The sequence below is a fragment of the Pholcus phalangioides genome, unplaced genomic scaffold (assembly GCF_987345545.1).
Source record: "Pholcus phalangioides strain wild (caught in Gottingen) unplaced genomic scaffold, Ppha-v1.0 ptg000010l_1, whole genome shotgun sequence".
Classification (NCBI taxonomy): Eukaryota; Metazoa; Arthropoda; class Arachnida; order Araneae; family Pholcidae; genus Pholcus; species Pholcus phalangioides.
In genome coordinates this window covers 36,876,231-36,899,876 of record NW_028301603.1, presented here as the reverse complement: position 1 = coordinate 36,899,876, position 23,646 = coordinate 36,876,231, and the positions used below count along the sequence as shown (strand labels likewise).

Sequence of the window (23,646 nt, the reverse complement as noted above, 5' to 3'; positions counted from 1 at the left end):
AATTTGTGATAGGGATTTGCATATTTTTGATGATTCTGTATAGCTGTGAATATATTTTTCTATAGGTCTACACATCTGGAAAGGGTAGCAGCGCAGCTGGTCTCACTGCCTCTGTTATCAGGGATCCTCATTCTGTAAGTTCTTTCCTTTGATGATGATGCATAAAAAAATATAATTTATTTATTAATTTAAAGAACAATCAGTTATTGCTTTTATGAGTTCGTTATGGCAGTTTATCATTTTAGTGGCATGTCTTAAAATTTTTTTCAGAGGAATTTCATTATGGAAGGTGGTGCTATGGTATTAGCAGATGGAGGCGTAGTTTGCATTGATGAGTTCGACAAAATGAGGGAAGATGATCGTGTAGCCATTCATGAAGCTATGGAACAGCAAACCATATCCATAGCTAAGGTAACTGCTGTATTTGATCAAGTTCATCTTTAACCCTTACACTCATACATGCTAACCTCAGAACCAGGCTCCTCCATACTGACAATGCTCATCGCTAGTAGGGGAGTCCCCGAAAAATTTAAAATTTCAAACAGAAATTTCTTTTTTCTCTTGTGGCTTTTTATATTCAAATCAATTTTCTTCAGCTTTAGAAAACATTGCGAGTCCGACATTCTATATCAAACTAGCATTGACACCTGGCACTGCCCGGGTTTTCTTCATATACTGGAAGTATTAAAACAAAGTGACATTGTTTAGGAACTAAGGTAGTCAAAGTAGACATTCCAAAAGTCCTTGTTGCTGACTAATGTTTTGACCAGCTCTGATGAACTTTTAAAGTAGCCAAACTTTTAAAAAGTTGGGGCCTGTTTGGTACAGATACAAAATTTGGCAATGATTTGAATGAAATTATAGATTTATATAGAGAATATACACACAGAAAATCAATTTTATATATATAGATGTCCAGTTTTTTGTTTTACAATGCCATCTGTGAGTGAAATTTAAATTTTATTTTATTTATCAAAAAGAACTCTATAGTTCGTTTCAGGTTAGCTTTGCAGTGGAGAGAAAGGTAGAGAGTGTACTCCTTCACCGCAAAATAAAGTTCCCATAAATCTGAGTTTTATGATGATCATTTATACAGAATATTTCAAATTTTTTTAATGATTTTGTGAAAAAAAGGGGAAAATATCGTTTTGAACCGATGTTTCTTCGTTTGAAATTTTTAAATTACACTGCTGGCCACCGTAAATGCAACACCCTGAAGGAAGCAAGCAAATAATATGAAATTTACAACATGCATTAGCGGAGGTGAGATATGCAAATGATTAGAATTTCAGCGCAGATGCACATCACGCGCGCCTGTGGCGCCACTTCAAAGCTCTATTTAAGGCTTGGAGATTTCGACGATTTGAAGTACGGAAATTGTGTTTTTCTTGTGGTTTTTTCAAAAAAACGATCAATTATGCCTCGTAGAAAACAGCGATCATCTTTTGATCAAGTATCCGAGTTCGACAGAGGAAGGATAGTGGCCTACCGAGATTGTGGATTATCTTTCAGGGAAATCGGTAGTCGTGTTGGACGAAACCAAACAACTGTAATGCGGATATGTGATCGTTGGATGCAGGAGGGTACGACGGACCGACGTGTTCGATCGCATCCACCTCAGTGCACCACTTCACGTGATGACAGGCGTATTGTGCGTATGGCAGTGACGGATCGCTCAGCCACATCACGAACCATAGCACAGCACATTCAGTCTGTACCGCATCATCCAGTGTCTGCGCGTACCATTCGACGCCGTTTACAGCAGAGTGGTCTGTCCGCAAGACGTCCATTGCTTCGTCTACCCTTGACGCAGAACCACAGACGTCTCCGCCGCCAATGGTGCGATGAAAGAAGGATGTGGACGGCACAATGGAATGAAATTGTCTTTACTGACGAGTCACGCTTCTGTCTGCAACACCACGATGGTCGGATTCGAGTCTGGAGACACCGTGGAGAGAGGATGCTGAACAGCTGCGTTATGCACCGCCACACTGGTCCTGCACCGGGTATTATGGTATGGGGCGGTATTGGATATCACTCTCGCACTCCTCTAATACGCATTGCCGGTACTTTAAAAAGCCAGCGCTACATCTCCGAGGTGTTGGAGCCAGTTGTCCTTCCTTACCTTCAGGGCTTGCCCACAGCCATATTTCAACAGGATAATGCGCGACCACACGTGGCACGCATTGTCCAAAGGTTCTTCGTCAATCGCCAGATTGAATTGCTTCCCTGGCCAGCTCGCTCTCCAGATCTTTCGCCGATAGAAAACATGTGGTCCATGGTTGCTCAACGATTGACCCAGATTGCATCCCCAGCTGCCACACCAGATCAACTTTGGCAACGCGTGGAAGCTGCTTGGTCTGCTGTACCCCAAGAACACATCCAAAGTCTCTTTGAATCAATGCCGAGGCGTGTGGCAGCGGTGATCTCCAACAATGGCGGCTACTCTGGCTACTGATTTTGTCAGGAACCAGACTTCACAGAAGTCTATAAATTTAATCATTTGATGCTTGGTCAACATGTTATCTACAAAATAAATATTGTTGCGATATCTCTTGTCTTTCTTGGTGTTGCAATTTGTGTGGCCAGCAGTGTAGAAAAAAATATTGGTTACCATTATCCAAAAATCTATAGCAACCGCAACGACACTTTCGAGGTATCCTAGAAATCGTCCATACCTTACTGAGGCCGCGCATCGATACATTGGTTAAAAGGCTTTTGTTGCCATAGCAACAAGTGATGAGGTTCCCTCGTAGCTTCCTCTTCACTGCAAAGTTAACCTGAAATGGACTATAGGCCACGACAAGTTATCTTAGTGCAAACTGCACCTTTCCATGTCATTGGTTGATTTGTTACTAATTTGATATTTCTTTGGAGATGTTGTCTCTGCGTGATGTCCATTTTGTACTCAATATGATAATGGAGTTCGACGAAACCCTTGAACAAAAGAAGTTTCTGAAAAACCAGATTTCCCTTGTTTTTCATGATTTACTGTAGTTCCATATTTTACAGTATAAATCTTTAGTAGTTTGCAAGTGTGCTTATACTTAAACTGCTCAATCACCGCAATATTGTAAGTCACAATAAAAATTAAATATAAAAAAAATTACTTTTTTTCAAAAATTATGTACTGTAACTCACCTTGAGATAATGGTTTTTCAATAAATATGTTTTAAATAATTTTTCCCATTTAATTTAACAAAATTAATCTATGCAATGTAAGACACTAAAACACAAAAATTTTGTATGGTTTTAAAGGATTAAGGATTTTTTTCTTAATGAAGACAATTTATTTCAAACCCTAGTAATATATTTGAAGCATTCTGCGAACTTTGTCTCTGCTAAAGGTCATACCTCAATGATGTAATCAAGCATCTCTTGATCTCTTTTTTTTTCAGTTTTTTTTGTCTTGATTGTTTTTTCACTTAACGGGTGTTTTTTCCTTATATTTCATGAAATTGTATTTCATTTGATTGTAATTGAAATATGACAATTTTAATCCTCGTTCCCCCCCACAAACACACAGGCTGGAATCACTACAACGTTGAATTCACGTTGCTCCGTCTTTGCTGCTGCGAACAGTGTATTTGGCCGTTGGGATGAGAGCAGGGCTGAAGAGAACATTGATTTCATGCCGACAATTCTGTCACGTTTTGACATGATCTTCATAGTAAAAGATGAGCACGATGAAAGAAAAGACAGTGTAAGAAAAATATAATGTGGATCATCTGTTTCTCTATTCAGTATGATAACATAGCATTCTATTTGTGAGATTAAATGTGATAAAAATGTATTTTTGTTTGTTTAGACTATAGCTAGGCATGTCATGTCTTTGCACATGAATGCTGTACAAACAAATGAAGAGACAGTTGAAGGAGAGCTCAGCCTAAGCACACTCAAGAAATTTATTGCTTATTGCAGAACGTATGTATAAAAAACTATCCTTCAACTGTTTGAATCCCATCGTTATTAAAGCATAAAAACTAGAGTTAAAATCTTGGAACCTTAAGTTTTTGAAACAACATTCTCTTAATGTTTTTTTTGCAAGTGATATTTTAATTTTAAGAAAGTACCAATTTAATCAAATATACTGAACCTATCAACATTCATTCACAAAAACTGTGAATAATATACTTAATTAACTTCAAAATGCATCTTTCCATTTTTACAGCAAATGTGGTCCACGTCTTTCAAATGAGGCAGCAGAAAAGCTGAAGAACCATTACGTGTTGATGCGAAGCAGTACACGTGAACATTCAGAGGACAAAAAGTCAAGCATTCCAATTACTGTGAGGTAAGCCTATTTTAAGTAAACATGTTGCTTGCAATTCATTGTAGGTATTAAACACATTCACACTCAAAAAAACTGACTTTGCACAATGTTGTTAGCTTGCAATTACCAGATGACTTTTTTTGCTCCAACTAACATCATTATATACACCGATAGCAAGTGCGGCATCAAGAAGGAATTTGATTTAGATGAATGGAACACACACACAGATGATGCACAGATCTGTCTACATGCTTTAACACAACGGATGTCAATTCTGCCTTCCAATGAACTCTAGCTCAACACCACTGAATTCGTGTACTGCTGTGATTTAGAGTCAGTGGCAAAAACCCTGTGGGGTGCTTGGCTCGTGGATTTAATGGTCAGATAATTGATTTGATACAGTTCCTTGTGGCACACCAGCGTTATAAAAACTTGAATTGCTGCCACAAATGTAATCCAATGCGTCAGGGCCATCTTGAAAATATGGCCAGCCCTGGTCTGCCTGTACCCCAATTTCCTTGTAGCAGTACCTTCCCAGTACCACTGCTATCAACAATCATAGACTGTAGAGTTATCTCGTCCGACTCTTTTTGCAATATCGCAGTAAGAAAGTTTTGTTTCCTGGAAGGCCTATTCTATGATCTTGTTTTAACTTAGTCAAATGTAGGGGTGCAAGTGACTTAGTGGTAAAATACTCATCTACAACTACGAAGGCTGCAGAGATTTGCTGGTTTGATCCCAGGGAAGAACATAAGTTAGTTCAGTAGGGAAAGAACTAATCTGAGATGACCACAATAGTAACTCAATATGCTCTCGCTGGAAGTCCCTTTTTGTCCAAGACAGCAGTATAACACTGACTTCTCCCCTTCTTGGGGATATCCCTCATTTTCATCTGATGTAAAAAACTCAATCCAAAAGAAAAAGAATGCTCATGAAGTTATCCATGTGTAATTAAGACTTCGGTTGCATATTCAGTGCATCGCTACCAATGTAATGCTTGTGTTCTGCAACTTTATAATTTACGTGAATGCCATCTTTGACATGTGTGAACATATCTCCTAATTTTGTTTTATTCAGTACAATCATTGTTGGTATTGGGATTTAATTTTGCATCAGTGCATGATTGAATTCTAAAAAGACTATAAGGAATATAACCACTAACTTATCTGTGTTGTATTCATGCATCTTCTCCCCCTCCCCTCCCTTGACTAGGCAATTGGAAGCCATAGTGCGGATATCAGAATCACTCGCAAAAATGGAGCTGCAGCCATTCGCTACTGAACGTCATGTGAATGAGGCATTGCGACTCTTCCAGGTCTCAACGTTAGATGCAGCACATTCGGGAAATCTGTCTGGTGCTGAAGGTTTCACTTCGGAGGAAGAGCATCAGTTGATTCTTCGCATTGAAAAACAGCTGAAGAAACGTTTCGCCATCGGATCGCAAGTATCCGAAAATAGCATAGTACAGGATTTCTTGAAACAGGTCAGCTTACTGAAGGACAATCCTATTTGTTTTTAAGAACTTTTTCATAACATAACAACCTACTGTAAGTCCTTTATACACTAATACTCAACCATAAGAGGGCGTTCAAGTATTACATCATCATGGATGGGGGGGGGGGGTGTTTGGATAATGCTTACATCAGCAACCACCCTTTATGAAAAGATGAGTTAGGATTCAGAGGGGCAGAGCTGATGAAATTTTGCTGACGGGGGGGGGGGGGGGGGGGTCAAAAATGGCTAAAAATTTGCTTACGTAATACTTGAATGTCCCCTAACATGCAGTCAGGGCTGAACAAATCGCAAAAATAAAAAAAATCTATGCACCAGAAGAAAATTTTTACCCGAAGGAAAAGGTCCAAAATAATGCTTCTTTTGACTTTTTAAGGGCATAGTGACCCTCTTTCATGTTGGCAAATATGCTACTACAAATTCTAAACATTGTGTGCTGCTCTCAACTTAATAACTACACAAATTTTAGGTGCCATGGCACCTGGGATTTGTCCAGCCCTTTTGTTAGTTATACTTGTTTCATGTTATACTGGTGCTGCCATCTGTTTCTGTTCTAAAGCGAAATTTAGGCGAATTGCTTTAAACATTGGTAAACATAGTATATTTATGACGTGCAGGGATTCAGAGTGCAGTGTCTGGAAGAGCAATCAGATATGCATTTTATGGGGCAGACATTTTTTCCCCTTGTACAATCCAGTCCTTGGGATCGTCACCCATAAAAAATGATAGGCAATAAATGGTTCAGTAACTTTCAAATAGTGTGCTGTTGCAATTGAGGTAGGGCATTGTGACAAGATGTAATGAGGTGTCAGATATTTGATAAGCTGTTATTATTTGCAAGTGTGTCGTAAACATGGGCATTCTTTCCAATAGTTATTAATAATAGTGTCTTCCAACTTTGAAGACGGTTCAAGGAATCAAATGTATTTTTGTACTCTTATACAAATCAATCATCCATGATTAGTGTGACCATACGTCCCGTATTTCCCAAGACAGTCCCGGTTTTTTTTATTTTTCTGGCCGTCCCAACTTTTTGGCAAAAGTGTCCCAGTTTTTACATGACGCCTACTTAGATTTTTATTCTTTATTGAAGTGAAAGATTGAAATTATTTTTCAACCTATAAATAACATTAATCTTCCACATTTGTCTTGGTGAACAGTTTTTTTTTCGTGCAATTCATTTTAATCCACTGCAATTTGCAGTAATGCTTCATTTCCCGCCATAGCGTTTTTCCGTAATATTTGGCAACTTTGTTCACTTTTGGTGTCCTTCTTGGCGACGTCCCATATTTCTCTCGAGGAAATATGGCCAGCCTATCCATGATTGATTTGTCTAATTCAAACAAGACAGTCATGTTTTGTTAATGTATTTTACAGAAATATCCAGAGAGAGCAGTGTACAAAGTCTTGTACTTTATGATCCGCAGAGGAGAACTTCAGCACAGGATGCAGAGGAAGATGTTGTATCGTATTAAATGAACTCTGTATGAACTTACAAGGTTTTCTTCTTTTTTTTTAACCAATTTATTACAATAAATATTTTTTACATTTATACAAAAATTCATAGCTTGTACATTCATTCTCTTTACTTTGCCATTAATGTTAGCCTTTCGATACATAATTCTGTGATTCTGTCCAGACTATGCTAAGTATCAGGGAATATAGAAAAGAATGATTAAATTCATTATATAGAAGCTTAACTGTTGAAGTTTATATAACAAACATATCAATAAATTTGTGCGATTTGTAATTTACCATTGAAATAAATTTGACCGTTTATACCCGAGTATAAACAGACTCACTTTTTTTCAGACCACCAAAATGACAATAAATAAGTCCTGTGTGTAAGCAGACTCCCAAAAATCAGCACATTTTAGAGAGGGAAATTCAGGCAATGAAAAAGCCAATATGATGTGGCATCCTTGTTTTCATCTTCAACAAAATACTACTCCTACTTAACCGAACATGCATCTTGTAAACACACCTCTACGGAATTTCCAGCACATAAATTTAAGCATTTGAAATATTTTACATGATGCTTTCAGCTCGCTATGACTTAATGCAATTACAAAATATTATATTGCAATAATGAAACCAACACCTTCAAATAATTATATCTCGCATCAAGAGCCCCTGCATCATCTGCACCTATTACATCGACCGCATCACTGGACCTTTTGCTATAAAAATGACTATCATAGCACAACTACCCTGAAAGTCTATCTTTCCTCAAAGATTTTATATTAATATTATACAATAACTAAACTAATGATTGCTGTCGAGCAATGATTAACCATTTTTATTTAAGGGTATTAAGCAACTATGGAATTTGAAATCTTATTTCAAAATTAAAGTACAATTTGAATTTATACCTGGAGTATATGTAGTCCCTTAATCGTCAAAACAAGCAATTCTTTCAGACCATCTCCTGTGATGTCAACGTATGCCAGAGACAGGATGGGTCTCGAAAACGCCTGCTCGTAAACCATGGTATACGCTCCTTTGCTTTTATGTTCCCCTTCTTGATACTTATAGATTAGAAGTTGCTGCAAAAATTTTGTTGATAAAAGTTGAGATTCTTTAAGAAATTTCATGTTTGAAAATCACTTCACAGAATAGGGAATAAATAATTTATCTTCCCCTCTCTATTTGATTTGTTATCGTTTCTGCTTAATAAGTAGTCTAGTGCAGTGGTTTCCAAAAGTTTGATGGTGTGGGGTTAATAAGCTGCTTTATATCCCTTTCCAATTTCAATCAAGATAATGGTTTAAAAAAAAGGAGGGTTAAGGCTAAATAATTCTAAAGTTTTGTAAATACTCGTATCGTCCTCATGAAACTGGCCCTGGATAAAGTCAGATATGTTAGCCTTTCTCTCATCAAAGCATACAGAGGCTTGATGAGGGAAGCTTTAACTTGATCTTTTTCCGGGAAAATGGGAGTTGAACCCACTTTTGTGTGTTCTCCAATCAGTCCATCTGATGGCAATTTTCAGTCTAATTATTTCAATTATAATTTTTGTTGTTGATGATTTGAGAACATCGTGAAGTCAGAGGTACATATGTGATTCTGCCGTCCTTCTCTTCTACTCTAATTTTCTTGATGACTATTTCCTTGAATTTGCCGACCCGTGGTATAACACTTGTTCTCTCCTCCTGCAAGTACGCCTGTGTCTTTAAATCACTCTTATAGTCATTCCCATATGCACACACTCTCTCTCTAAGTCACTCACATGCTTGCTCACGCTCTACGTCATTCTTTTGCTCATTCACATGCTTGCAAATTCTAGGTGTCACTCTTTCGCTCACTTGGATTTATTAAGTTATACAAATTTTCCCACCCTTCCTCCATTCTACTAATTTTCTTAGCCACTCATTCCTCAAATTTGCTGCCCCTCCAAACTTGCCACCCTGGGCTATAGCCCTCTAAGCCCCATTTAAATACACCACTGGGTGCATGAAGCCAGTTTCAATGTAATCAGAAAAATATATTTTATTAGCTTCAAAAAACTTGGAAAATAAATTAGTCAGATGACTGCCTTAGAAATCTCTGAAGCATTAAATCTCTACCTATTGGCAGCATGTCATTTATTGACAACCATTTTATAATCATCAGGCATACTGAAATTACTCATAAAATAATAATTACTAGTCTGGATTATTATGCATTTGCACATTTTGATCTTTTTCGCATTAATGCATATAAAATCAAAAATAAACCTTCAAAAATATGCAATTTTTTTTTTCAATAATTTTTCAAATAAATATTGCTTATATTATTTCCATAACATCAGGGTTTTTTGCGCTGGTGGGATTTAGTGAATTAACAGAGATGTTTGTATTACGAAACTTTGTAGTATTGCATTTTTTCAAAACTGAATTCAATCAAAACTGATCAATTTTTCAGAAATAGCATCGAAATTCTTTTATTACTGGCCAGGATTACACTATAAACGTTTTTTAATAAAACTTGAAAAAACAAACAAACAATAATCCTATTTGTTACATTCGTTCGAATGTAACCGATGCGCTAATTGATTGAATTTTGCAAGTTTTATTACGACAGAACTTTAATAACATTTTTGTAGCGAGATCCGGGCTCTAATAATTACTCTTGATTGATACCAAAAATTATTTTACCCAGTTTTTGTTCATAGCAATTCAACTAAAAAAATATGCCTAAAAATGATATGGTAATAAATTGTTAATATACCTGGCCATAAGTTCCAAGCAGCAATTCATACTCATCATCCATATCGATATCAGCCACACATATGCAGGTGACACAATCATATTTGTTGCTTGCTGGCAATACCCATTGAGCACCTAGACTGAGTCTTTTTTTCAAAATATTTCTACAAAAAAAATTATTTCGTTGATATCAATGATAACACTACATTATCAAAAACAGATGGGAGATATATGAAAATTGATCAAAAAATCTTTATATCTAAGAAAATCATGTGATCTCAAAAGATGCTGGAAGGTCCTTCCAATTCTCTAACTGCCACCAATTCCTGTTGTAATTGCAGCAATTTACATTGCAGTATTGGTTTTCTGTTTTTTGTGCTTCAATTACTAGCCTATTATTTTTGTACCATAAAAAGGGATTACCATATATGGCCAATCATTTCGCACATTTCTCTTTAATATATTTTTTTTCTTTTATCGCCAATTACTTCTTGTGTATTCCTCTGAATAACCTGTCACGGTATGCACACCACAGGTTTGGAACCACTGTACCAGGGTTTCCAACAAATAGAGTATAATGCTCAAACTTCATATTTCCCTTCAAAACAAAAAAGAAAATTGTTTCCACAGCAAACAGTAGGCAGAATAAAATTAATTACCATCAAAATTGCATACCTATATACAACAGAAACTTCTAAAGTATTCCCTACCAGTAGGTGTATTGGAAAGTTCAAATTGTCTCCGTCATTAAATTTCTTTTCTTTACCTGAAGGACAAAAACATAATGAAACTCTACAAAAATGACACCCATAAATAACAATATTACTCTCTGATCTCCCTGCAATTTTTATAGTGTTAATACATAGGTGCCAATGCTTCCAATTTACCCAGAGAAGCCTTCAGATTTTTTTTAACTTATTAAAATCTTCTGGTCAAAAAACCAAATTTTTCAGATTTTACATCTTTATATAAAAGTTGCTCGAAATCTTGAAATTGTGCTTTGCAAAAATGAAAAGGTCCTAAAAAAGTCCCTTAGTCATAGCTCTTAGCAGTCGTTTCCTAGACAAAAATATGGGAAATCTGGATTTCAAAAAAACTAAATTTTCGGTTGTCACAAAATATAGCGCCAAAAATGAGTGAAGTTGCCAATTATTGCTAAAATCAACAAGACCTACTACAAATCACAGTGGATGAAAATGACTTCCACAGAAAAAAAAGTTTAGCATGACAAATTTTCATATCTTTAGTCTTATTTATTTATATTATGATGTCATAATCATCATAATATAATTTATAAGTTGCAAAACAATTTTAATCCTTGATTTTAGTGAAAAAGAATAAAAAAAGGAGAAAAACTGCATCTTTAAAAAAAAAACAAAAGGGCATAATTAGAGAAAATAGCAAATGTCCCAGAAAAGTGGATTATTATGGTCACCCTATGTTAGTCTCTCAAAAATTCCCATTTTTCTCTTTTATTTGGATGGCTTTTTTTTTTCTGGCAGCGTAAAACATTTCGTCATGTGACAAACTACAGATTTTCCAAGTCTGGGAATTGGTCACTATAGTTAATGCATTCCATTTACAATGGTGAATCACTATACTTTTCTCCAGTCCCGTGATTATTGTTACATAACAATTTCACTGTACTTGCAAAATAAATTCCAGGTTCATCAGGAATCTGTGATGTTTGGTTGATTACCCTGATTCAGTAACGAAATTTTCAAATATTAAAATGGAAATTTTGTATTATTTATCTTATATATAAATGTGAAAGTATGTATGTATGCTCTTTATACAAATCTACAGTTTTAGGCCGATCGTCGCCAGATTTTGCATATATACCAAACATGACCGGGATTGAACCGTAGGCTACTTTAAAAGTTCGTCAGAGCTGGGCAAATGCCCGAAATGGGCGAAAAACTGTCGGGCAACAATGGTTTTGGGGCCTCAACAATCACTTTTGGAACGTTTACTTTGGTTACCGTGGTTTCCAACAATGCCTTTACAATGGTTTGTCACACCTTTAATTCTGTTATTATAACAGTTTACTCCTTTATAACGGTTTGTCACTTTTCCAATCCTCCCAATAATTGAAGAAAACCCGGGAAGAGCGCCGGGTATTTCTGCTAGCCTATATACAGGGTATCCTGTAAGTGCTGATGCGGCCTTTATCTCATCAACCGCCCATAGTATAGGTATAGTTTAAATTTAGAAAAAATAATATTCGCTGGACATGGGACGTCACTAATAGCAGAGAACAACAACTACGGTGACAAAACTGAGAATAAAAATGTTCAACTCCAGCTGCCAGTCGTTAAATAATTATTAAGGTATACATATATAATTTTTTTACGGGGCGGGCAACGTCGCCGGGTATCAGCTAGTTATTAATAAAATTTTAACAATGCACACCACAAGTGCATCAAAAGCGAAACAACATCATGAATAGTATAATGTGATGTAAGATGTGTGTATTATTAACAAAAGGGCTAGGTTAACAGTACGGGAACGTGAGAGGTACACCCATATCGTCCCATGAACCACTGAAAATAAATCAAAGTATCACAACACAATGCTAACTATTTGGCAGACTTCGAATGCAACCCAATTATCAATCTCACGATTCATGCCAAGAGGGTAACATCCTATCAATTCCTCTTGACCATTCCCCATAATTGAAATAGAAACCTCAAACTAACAGGTAGTACGTAGCAACGTGATTGCAAAAATCTAACATCTCCAAACGAAATCTCCTGGTAATACACAATGGTACATTGGGATTTTGCAACATAATATTCTCAACAACAGATGTTTTGCTTTGGTTATTGTACTATCAGAAGTCGAAGGTGCAATAACAACCTTGGCCATACCCAAATATAGAGATTTCGTTTCAGCTCCTCTGCACATCAATATCTACAGGGTAACTCAAAACTCCATGTGCAAACTTTAAGAGATAAAGAGTATTGATATGAACTGTCCTGTTGGTGAGTAATGGAGGAGTTGAGAAAAATGATCATGTGAGCTAAAATAAAATATTTATTACTGTATAATTTATAAATGTAACAACTTCAAGACGGTTTTCTTATGCGTGTTCATTCCATGGTGACTGCTAGTGTGGAAGTGTGTGTTAGGTTTCTCGCCAAACATTGGCAGCTTGGCGAGATATGCAACAGCGTATCCTTGTACTGTTGGTGAGTGATGCAGGAGTTGAGAAAAATAATGATCATGCAAGCTAAAATAAGATATTTATTACTATATAATTAATAAACTTAACAATTTCAGGACGGTTGTTATGTGTGTTCTTTCTGCTGTGACTGCCAGCGGAAGTGTGTGTGTGTGAGGTTTCTCGCCAAACATCAGCAGGATATGCAACAGAACCGTAAATTCATATAGGAAAGCATGACTGAAAATGCCACACAACGGGAAACAGAAGAGACAACAAAACTCAATAGAGCAACTGGCAGATATATGATACAGTTCCACAGGAAGTATTCATATTCTGATCATTCGCATCAGTGACACATTTGACACTGACATATAAACACATTTAGCAATGTGCTTTGAGTTGATTGGTACATTTCCTGAAACATTCAGAGCGACCTATCCCGTACCTTTAGCTAACCCATACATAAAGTCAGGGCTTGAGAAATCAAGAAAAAAATCTAGGAGCAAAACATGGATTTTTCTTTTTTCGGCCTGAGATAGTAATCACAAACATTTTGGTGGCAATTTTTTGGTCTCTATGGTGTCCTGCCACCTGAAATTTGTCAATCCCTACATAAAGTGTGTACCGACGAACTCAGTGCTTATGAAACGATGCATGTGCTTCACATGATGTCACAAGCTATGAGGCGAAGAAGTTTCAGGTGCCAACCCTTAGATCTGGCACATACAGCACCATCTATCTCCCTGTTACGGATAATTTTTCACAAGACTTCTAGATTGCAAAACAAGAAGCGCTTCGACGGACAAACACAGATTTGTTTACAGAACAGCAATTTACACGTATTAACAACCTAACCAGAGAGCTAACAACTTTCTTGCAAAATTAAATCACAACTGACTTTTTATCCAGTCTCTCTCTATTCTTTCTCTCTGGAATCTAGCATTCTCATTCTCCCTACTATTTATAGGTCTGGTTGAAGCTTCAAGAAAAAGAACATTCCACAAATTTCTATTTCATAGTACCAGGTTTGTGGCGCCACTGTCTGGATGGACGTAACCTTCTGGAAGCTTCTGTCCAACCCTCCACCAGTTCTCCGCCAATCACACATATTTCCGCTAAACCAAAACCAGTATTAACAAATTTCGATATTTCTGAGAGTCATCGAATAAATAGCGCCATCTATCGTCTATAGATCATAACATCCCAAAGCAGAATGTTTTGCATTGTTCTGCCATTGTTCTGAGCCCTTGGCTGACTGGAAATGTTCTGCAGTAAAAATTCCCATACAACAGTGTTCCTTCACTAAACTTTTCTTTAAATTCTTCCAGATTGTTCTGCGACGTATGTTGCAGATTTCGGCATATTCTGCTTTGGGGGCATCTATCCATTTCCAATTTGGAAAGTCTCTCCATAGAGAGCAATCAGGCCTACAACATTTAAAAGATTCATGCATGACACAAGCGAAAAGAAAAACAGTTGTCTGATTCAAAAGACAGATGGCAACACTTGACAAACAACACATAACAAGCATTTTACAGAAACAAGCTTCACATTAGGTTCAAAACACATACATGCACATTCCAACACATACCCATTCATTAGAAATTTGTAGAGGAATACGGACGAGGTTCATGTGTGGTGGAGTAGTACCTGCTTCCCGTCATACTTCCCATTCATGTGAATATGATTCATCTCAATGTTCTATATCTCCCCTCTACTTGTGCACAGAATTTCAAAACACCCCGAATAAAAAGATTCATATTGGGCGGGGGCGACAATGGACTCACTATCTATCCAATTGATTTTCTATGTGTGTGTTCTATATACAAATCTTCAACTTTAGACCATCTTCGCCAAATTTTACATATATACCAAATGGGACCCGACTTCAACGATAGGCTACTTTAAAAGTGTGTCAGAGCTGAGCAAATGCCCGAAATGGGCATAACTGTCATGCAGCAATGGTTCCTGGGCCTCAACACTCATTTTCGAAATGTTTACTTTGGTTACCATGGTTATCTAACAATGCATTTCAGACATGCATATGCCTTTACAATGGTTTGTAACTTCTTTAATGCTGCCAGTATTATGAATAATATTAATAATAGTTTATTCCTTTATAACAGTTTGTCACTTTTTAAATTTTCCCAGTAATATTGGAGAAAATCCGCGCAGCGCCGGGTATTATAGCTAGTAAATATATTATATCGTTTAGTACCTGCTGCAATTTTCAAATCGGAATGGTAGTCTGTGAACAGCAATATGGATGAAATCGGCCCATCATGCTCTATGGTCCATGATGACGATACACTGATGTCTGATATACATGGTGGAAAATAGAAAGGGAAAAAAGTTGAAATGATAAAAATTTTGCTGATAGGAACTTGTGTTTCAAGAATATTATTTTGAAAATTAATGTATTTTGAATGACTATCATAAGTCTGAAAAAAAATTTACCTGGTTTGACACTAATCAGCATGACAGTGACAGTTCCATTCTTGCATCCAAAAGCTGTAACACGATTATTATTTGTAGTAATGAAATCCATCCATAGGATTCTGCAATGAAAATTTTCACGAATGAGGTAAAAAAAAAAATTAACAATACAATTATAATATTGCAAATCATCACCCGATTGGATGCATTTCAATGTAATTTGCCTTATCACCAGAATTGAATCACCACCACTGAATTTTTTTCTCTCGGTACCTTTCATTCTGAAGCATGTATGCTCAATCAATGGTCCGCAGACTAAATGTGGCCCATGATCCCAAACCTAATTTTGTAAAACTGAACTAAGTGGGCATATTTAAAGTTCATTTGAGTGACCTGTGGCACAGTTCCATAGCACTTGAGCTGCCTGTGGTACATTTATAGATCACTTGAGCTGCCTGTGGTACATTTATAGATCACTTGAGTGATCTGTGGTACATTTATAGATCACTTGAGTGATCTGTGGTACATTTATAGATCACTTGAGTGATCTGTGGTACATTTATAGATCACTTGAGTGATCTGTGGTACATTTATAGATCACTTGAGTGATCTGTGGCACATTTAAAAATCACTTAAGTAGCCTGCAATGCAGTTCCGCATCACGAGTGACTTGTGGTACATTTCCAGATCAGTTAATTGACCAGCAGCACATTTCCAGATCAGTTAATTGACCAGCAGCACATTTCCAGATCAGTTAATTGACCAGCAGCACATTTCCAGATCAGTTAATTGACCAGCAGCACATTTCCAGATCAGTTAATTGACCAGCAGCACATTTCCAGATCACTTAAGTGAACAACTGCTCACTGCCACAGGACTTAGATGGCCAGGGGTACATTTATATATCAGAGGTACATAGAGAGATTAAGTGACCTGTGGCACATTTACAAATTACTTAAGTGACCTGCAATGCAGTTTCACATCACTTGGGTGTCCTACAGCACATTTCTAAATCAATAAGTGACCTGCTGCATATCCACAAACCACTTTAGTAACCTGTAGCTCATGTCCAGATCACTCATTCAAGTAAAGACCCACAATATATTTTTAGATCACTTAAATGATGTGTGGCACAGTTCCAGATCATTCAAGCGGCACACGGCACATTTTTGCATGATTTAAGTGACTCCCAGTACATTCCCAGATAACTTAAGTAGCCTGTGACATGTTCTCAAACCACACAATAAAGTGACCCGCACTCTCATGAAAGTTTAACACCTTTGTTCTAAGCCATCATTAAGAGTCATAGTCCATTTTAGGAAAAGTTAGATGACAATGAATGAATAAACCCACTGGACTTATCCCGTTATCAAGATCTCTTCCAGCCCAGCTTCGTGGCAGAGTCCGGAGCACTTTATTTTGTGTCAAAAGCTAGGTGACAGTAACACTGGTTAGACAACGATTACAACAAAAAATTTGAAAAAAAGCATCTTACACAGAATCAAGCTCTTTGAACTCTGGGAAATAATCTTCACTTGGTTTCTCGGCGAAACTCTGACACAGCTTGTCCTACACCCCATTAAAAAATAAATTAAATTAAAAAAAAGGACATGAGTGATGTTGGTAATCTACTCCATAATTATATACAACATGTTTCGGTCATTTGATAATGACGTGAAATATGAATTTACTTCTCTGTACAGATGGACTTTGCAATCATCCCCACTCAGAAGCCATACCATCTCTTTAGTATCGTTTTCAACTAACCTGCACGAAAATCAAGAAAATACAAGGTGTTCCCAGAAAGCAGAATTTTTTTTTACAGCTCGTTTATTCAATTTTTTTTTTCACAAAGAAATTCTTTAATTCTCTTTACAGTACTCTTCATTACAGTTAATACACTTGTCCAGCCTTTTCTTCTATCGTTCAAAACATTTTTTTTTAATTTATCTGTTGTGATGCCCTCCATAGTTTTGCTTTTACCTCATCCACATTGACAAAATGCTTCCATTTCAGGTCTCCTTCCATCCGTGAGAATCGAATCCAGGTTCTCACGATGCAAGTCTGTCACTATGACCACTCGACTGCCACAGTAGTTTTAGAATCACCCTGTATACCTTGTAAACATTCCTCAGGGAAATTTCTAACAAACTTACACATGCCAGAAAGTGTTGTGTGTCTATAAATATGTGTAGCCCTAACATATTTCTGATGTGACAGGGTCGGATATTAACAAACTTTACATTGGTATGGTAAGGAGGAAATTTAAAACAGGTAGAACTATGTCACATTGGCAAAATTCTTAGTGTAGGGAAAGACCAACACAGAATGTTGATTCTTAACGTTTTTGGTCAGAAATAACATAAAGCAATACGTGAAAAGTTTATTCGTTCCTGATTAATTAGCAAAATTCAACAGTGAAATTTTAAATAGAATTGACATGAAAGAAAATGGCAGCGAACAATGCAGGGAAATAAAAAGAAAGCTAGGCAAAACGGGGGAACTCTGCCTTCGTCTTCTGAAGTTTGCCAAGAAACTCGTCGAAAGTGGTGTGGTGGTTTCTTTTGTCACTCATTACAACCAATCAAACTAAGCTAAATTTTTTCCCTACTCATATCAATCTAAGGTTTGTTGATATGTTACAGGGTTTGTGACGCTTGCTTTAACAGCTTTGCAATTAGGTTGAATTTGTTCCCCGAGATCGAAAATAAGGTGATCACCCAGTTTTTTCCGTAGCAGCTAATCATGGATTCACACCAAGGCACATACATGCGAAAATCAATTTACATTCAAAAACTTCATTTAACTTATCAGAAATACAATTTTATGAGAAGAAAAGAAAAAGAACTTACTCCGTGTGCGTTAATTGAAATGGAATGAAATCTAACGGAAGACTCTGGCAGCCCTCTACAAAAAAAAGGTAGTGATAAAAAATCAAATAACGAAGGCCTTTATAAGCCGGATTTTCCTAAGAGTAGGTTTTCTGTTCAGCGTTTTCACGTTGCACGTGCCATATAAAACATGCTCTTAGGAAAACACAGCTTTAACGGCTATTGTCAAGGTAAGAAGATTGATTTGGGCATTGGTGCAGAAGAATTTACTACTTACGAGCAATGTTATCCAAGTCACACTCATTTCCAGGCTCCCATTGAGAATATATGTTGAAATATTGGCTTTGCTTCCCAGTGGAACTACTCTGAAACATAAGTTCGTCAAAAATTTTAGTGCATAAGGGCTGGATAAAAAGTAGTGAAAATGACTTTGTGATCACAGTGCAGCGGCCCACTGATTAATGACTAAAGACGCGCCGGGTGCAAAATGCGCGTGTAGAAGAAGAAGTGCAGAGGAGTCTACATGAGCATCAAAGGGCGTCTGTTATCTCTATGGGAACTCCAGCTAAAATTTGTTAAGTCTACATGTATAATGCGACAATAATCTAAAATTGTGAATAATAATAGTATTATGATTATGTGTTAATTAATATTGTTAATAAACGGAAGCTTAGGATATTCTTCAACATACGTATCCTTTAGTGGTGACCCGGACGTGTTCTGAACACGCAATCTTCTGATCTGGAGTCAGATCACTATCTGGAGATAGTGCCTCTACGATCAGTAGAGGCACATTTATGGTTTTGCCGCCTGTGGGCTGCACAAATTTTGTTATACAAGGATCACTCTCCGCTACCCTGCCCTTTGTTGCCCTTCTCTCATTCAAGTTGAATTTTCTTGAAAACTCTTTCCTCCAATTTGCACCCTGTGCTATAACCTGCTTGCCCCCACTTCTGCAAGTGAACTGTGTTTCTGAAGTCATTCACGTGCTTTCACACTGTTTTGATCACTCACATACACTCTAAGTCACTCACTGACCTGGTCCCTTGCTCTGTAAGTCACTCTGATAATTCAAATGCTTGCTCATGCTATAAGCCACTTTTTTGCTCACTCACATGCTTGCAAACTCTGTAGGTCAATGTTTTGGTCATTTCTTAGGCACTCATTCCTCAAATTTTCTGCCACTCTGAACTTGCTGCCCTGGGCTATAGCAAGCTAAGCCTCTGTAAATATGCCACTGATCACAGGTACAAATACTTATATTAGTTCAATACTATCATCTTCCATTAGCACGTCCACATTCATTTACATCCCGTAACACAGGTAACCTCTTCTCTATTGTTGATGGATCCCTTAGTGGTTTTCATTTTGACGAATACATCCAAACTCAGCCGATGTGAGTCAGTGTGTGTGATTATGATACCTTCACCAAAATAAAGGAATCACCACATGACATTCATCACAGTAATAGAGAGGAGGTTATCTGTGCGCTGCTATACAAGTCCCTAAGATCCCTCTCCCAGGCTAATTTTAGAATTAAAGTACACAGAATGATAGCATAGCCGCCAACTTTGAAGAGAATTGAGAAGATTTTCTCGGATATCAAAATCCTTTAAAAAAAACTGCATGCAGATGAATATGAAAGATATTTTTTAAAAACAAAGTAGGGATTTTGTCCCATTACAACAACCTTAAATCGTGCTGGCCATCACCAAACAGTATGATGAATTACCTATCATTATTTTTCAAATTAAATTATGGCAAAAAAATAATTGCTATCTGGCCAAACTAAACAGGACGTCTCACCGATTAGACTGTGTAGAGGCCGAACTGATGCTGGGTAAAATTTTTGTTTGTTTTTTTTCACCAAAACGAAACATTTTTTCATAATTTGGCACAATGGCGACACTTATGCATATGACATCATTTTGGGGAGGGACACAAGTAACAGACTTTTTTGAGTCCCCGATCAAAATTTGAGAGATACAAGAATTTTTCCGGGAGTAGAAATTTGGGAGACTTGGCAGCTGAATAAACTGATTGCATTAGATAATGATGAAACATACCTTGACAAACGTGATGCCAACTACTACATCATGTTCATGAGATGCCTGGTTGAATGCATCGATGGAAATTATGTCTGCACCACCTTTGAAAAAAATGAATAACAAGTTCGTACTGAAACGATTTTGAAAACAATGCATTTTTTCACCACACTATTAATTGGTAATAAGTGATAAATTACAGAATATTTCTAAGCCAATAGAGGTCGGTCACAATCCTCTCGGGATTGAGCAACGCAAGACAAGCATATAACTGCTTGGTCAACAGTGGAGGTGCTCTCAAATTGATGTTTTACTCGGCTAACCAAACACATTTTTTCATCTACGTTGCAGCCCAGGGATGCTACATTGCAGCATCATGGGTCACTTACGCAATCAGTAAATGTGCTGCATGTCACATAAGTGATCAGTAAATATGTCTTATGTCACTTACGTGATCTGGGAATGTGCTGCAGAGATCTGTAACTATGCTGTGGGTGACTCAAATGATCTGAAAATGTTTCACAAGATACTTAAGTGACATGGAAATGTGTCACGTTGATCTGTAAATATGCTGCAGATTCACTTAAGTGATAGGGGAATGTGCCACAGGACACTTAAGTGCTCTTGAACTGCGACATGGTGATCTTTAAATATACCATGAGTTATCTAAGTGATCTGGAACTGTCACTTAAGTGATCTCTAAACATGTCATGGGTCACTTAAATGCTCTGGAACTGTGCAGCAGTGATCTATAAATATGTCCGGGTCACTTAAGTGAACTAAAAATGTGCGGGATACTTAAATGATCAGGAACTATGTGGTCACTTAAGTGATCCATAAATTTGTTACTCAATTTGTTTAAAAAATTAGGTTTTAGGTCACAAGACACATCAGATGACTCAGATAGCCACCTTTGGCCTTCGGGCGATGGGTTTAGCGAGAATGTATGGACTAGACATATCACAGTGTAGTTTGGCAAATTGTTTCAAAGAGATTGGTAAAGCTCATAACATATGAATGGGGGGGGGGGGGGGGAAATGGTTATAATTCATGTGATTCTATTCAGAGCGCTCAAGAATGTTCTAGATTCAACCAGGAGATTTAATCAAGGCAACAATTTCATTATAATAACCAAAAAATAGAGGAAGCGAAAATCTTACTCGGTATATATGTGAACTGTACGTCTCTTGTGGAAGGAATCAGATCGTTATTGTTATTTCTTGAATATTCTACGCAATAGACTTTCCTTTTCGATGATGCCGCTAAAACCTTCTGCACGTTATTCTGGGTGGATAAGGATGTCAGACCATAGATGCTGCTCTGCGATGTCAGACCCGAGAAATGGGCTTCTAAAAAGCTGACAGAAGACATTTCGAAATGCTAATTTCCTCTCTGAAAATGTGAAGAAAAAAATTTAATTTCACTCATTATGCAAATCCCTATGCAATTTAAATTAACATAGCTATCGATTCGAAATATCACAAAAGATAAGGCAAATCCCAGGCACCATGTCCCCATTGCAACTAAACAAATCGGTATTGACACAAAATTTTCTCTGTGTGATTACTAGAGTTTTCTGGTGCCAAGATTTTTTTCCCCGATTTGTTTAGTGATGCTTCAGGCTATATATATCGAGAAGTTCACAATGCAAATAGAAGCCAATAGTGTTGTCTGGTATGTATTTTGAGACGAATCCAATGATGCTGCTTTAATTTCAATACTTATTCCGGTCTGGGCACCAGAGTCGCGGCCCACTTATGTAGAAAAATTGTTTCACATTGTATCTCTGAAGGTTTGCAAAGAGAAGACAATGGCATTGTCCATTATATCATTTTTGTCGCACCATGGTCATTTTCTGCATACTAGGGCTAATTAAACCGGGACCTACAATTTATCGCCGATTCCAAACGGCAGGCTTGCTTTTTATACTAATTGAGAGGTTGGTGCTCTAACCCCTCAATGGGGGCTCCCTGTGGTAGCAATTTTTTCTGCGGTCATGTTGCCGTTTCTATTGTACCCGTGTCAGGAAAGTTTTCTGACAAGGACGAACCGGGTATCGAATTCGTGGCACCTCTAAACATTCTTTGGTACTTTAGGCAAGTACCTTATCAACCTGGGCTACCAAGCGCATTGTCCGTTAGATATTTCAAAGACAAATCGGATTATGCCCTACAGATTTTAATATATCTTATCTGGACACAAAGTACATCATCCGCATTCGTAAAATTATTTTACCCTACATCTTGAGAAGTCCACAATACAAATAGACAGCATTAGCATCATCTGTTAGCTACTTCAAGGACAAATCCGATGACACATATTTCATTACGTCAGTACTTACCACAAAGGTAGGCCCAAAGAATGTATTCACGTTTATAACAGGACTGCAAGTAGATTTGTACAGACCCACTGCAGAAGTCCCTGCAAATCAGGTTTGGATCAGGCTCAAAAAACCCCCCTTGATGTAAGTGGATTTGTATGACCCATCCCGAAAGCCACTCTGAATCAAGTTTGGGTCATGACTAATAGCTTAAGAATCCCTGGCTGTAAGTGTATCCCTACGGCGCATCGCGGAAGCCCGGAGAATCACGTTTGGGTAGCGACCCATAAAACAAAAACCCTTGGCTGTAAGCGGATTTTTATGACCCATCGCGGAAGCCCCTGCGAATCAAGTTTGGGTCGTGACAAATAACTCAAGAATATCTGGCTGCAAGTGGATTCATGCGACTTTTCTCGGAAGACTCCTTGGGTTGCGAAGAATAGGTTGAACCTCTGGCCTATATTGTTTCACAGCGTCCCCACTAACCTAAGTAAATAGCGCCAATTGATATCTTTTAAAATAAAAAAAAGTCGCCAAGAGAAAAAAAAACGATAGCTGTTTCCCCTTAAATTATTTGCAATAAAAGCAACATTAAGAGAAAAATGAATAATAAAAAGAAATAAAGTCGCTCATAATTTCAGTTACCTGTCAACTGAGGCTCACTCATTCACCTTTTTTTTTTTCATTTAACATAAATAGATATCGAGCAGCTTCACGCCAGCAGCGAGACAGCAAGTTTGAGCTCTTACTGATAAAGTAAATATAAACAAACATGCTCAGAGAGAGTTGCCAGATCCTTAAAACATCTTCAAGTTATAATCATCCTCAAAAGACTAGCGGCTAAAAATCCGACATTCCCTGGTGAACTTGGCCAAT

General features: G+C 37.3%; 2 protein-coding genes across 3 annotated transcripts in view; one reads left to right on the top strand and one right to left on the bottom strand.

The window, feature by feature from the left end:
* Mcm5 (Minichromosome maintenance 5) overlaps positions 1-7,345 on the top strand; it is a 17,064-nt gene extending 9,719 nt beyond the window's left edge. Inside the window, exons 9-15 of the mRNA XM_089238192.1 lie at positions 66-134; positions 271-411; positions 3,527-3,703; positions 3,809-3,924; positions 4,172-4,294; positions 5,486-5,756; positions 7,163-7,345. Of these exons, the coding sequence (XP_089094318.1) occupies positions 66-134; positions 271-411; positions 3,527-3,703; positions 3,809-3,924; positions 4,172-4,294; positions 5,486-5,756; positions 7,163-7,264 (999 nt within the window). The 3' untranslated portion in view covers positions 7,265-7,345. The remainder of the gene's footprint in view (positions 1-65; positions 135-270; positions 412-3,526; positions 3,704-3,808; positions 3,925-4,171; positions 4,295-5,485; positions 5,757-7,162) is intronic.
* LOC149081374 (KICSTOR complex protein kaptin-like) lies at positions 7,298-23,646 on the bottom strand. Of its 2 annotated transcripts, none has more exons than XM_089238193.1 (13): positions 23,416-23,646; positions 21,611-21,842; positions 20,472-20,554; positions 18,683-18,770; positions 18,427-18,481; positions 17,266-17,341; positions 17,070-17,143; positions 15,596-15,696; positions 15,357-15,455; positions 10,648-10,738; positions 9,995-10,136; positions 8,158-8,331; positions 7,298-7,430 (listed from the first exon to the last, which is right to left on the bottom strand). In XM_089238193.1, exons 2-13 carry the CDS (start codon positions 21,819-21,821, stop codon positions 7,371-7,373), a joined length of 1,254 nt encoding a protein of 417 aa, XP_089094319.1. In that variant the 5' UTR covers positions 21,822-21,842; positions 23,416-23,646; the 3' UTR covers positions 7,298-7,370. The 2 variants fall into 2 exon arrangements, with proteins under 2 accessions (XP_089094319.1, XP_089094320.1); XM_089238194.1 differs by lacking the exon at positions 23,416-23,646 and adding an exon at positions 22,792-22,816.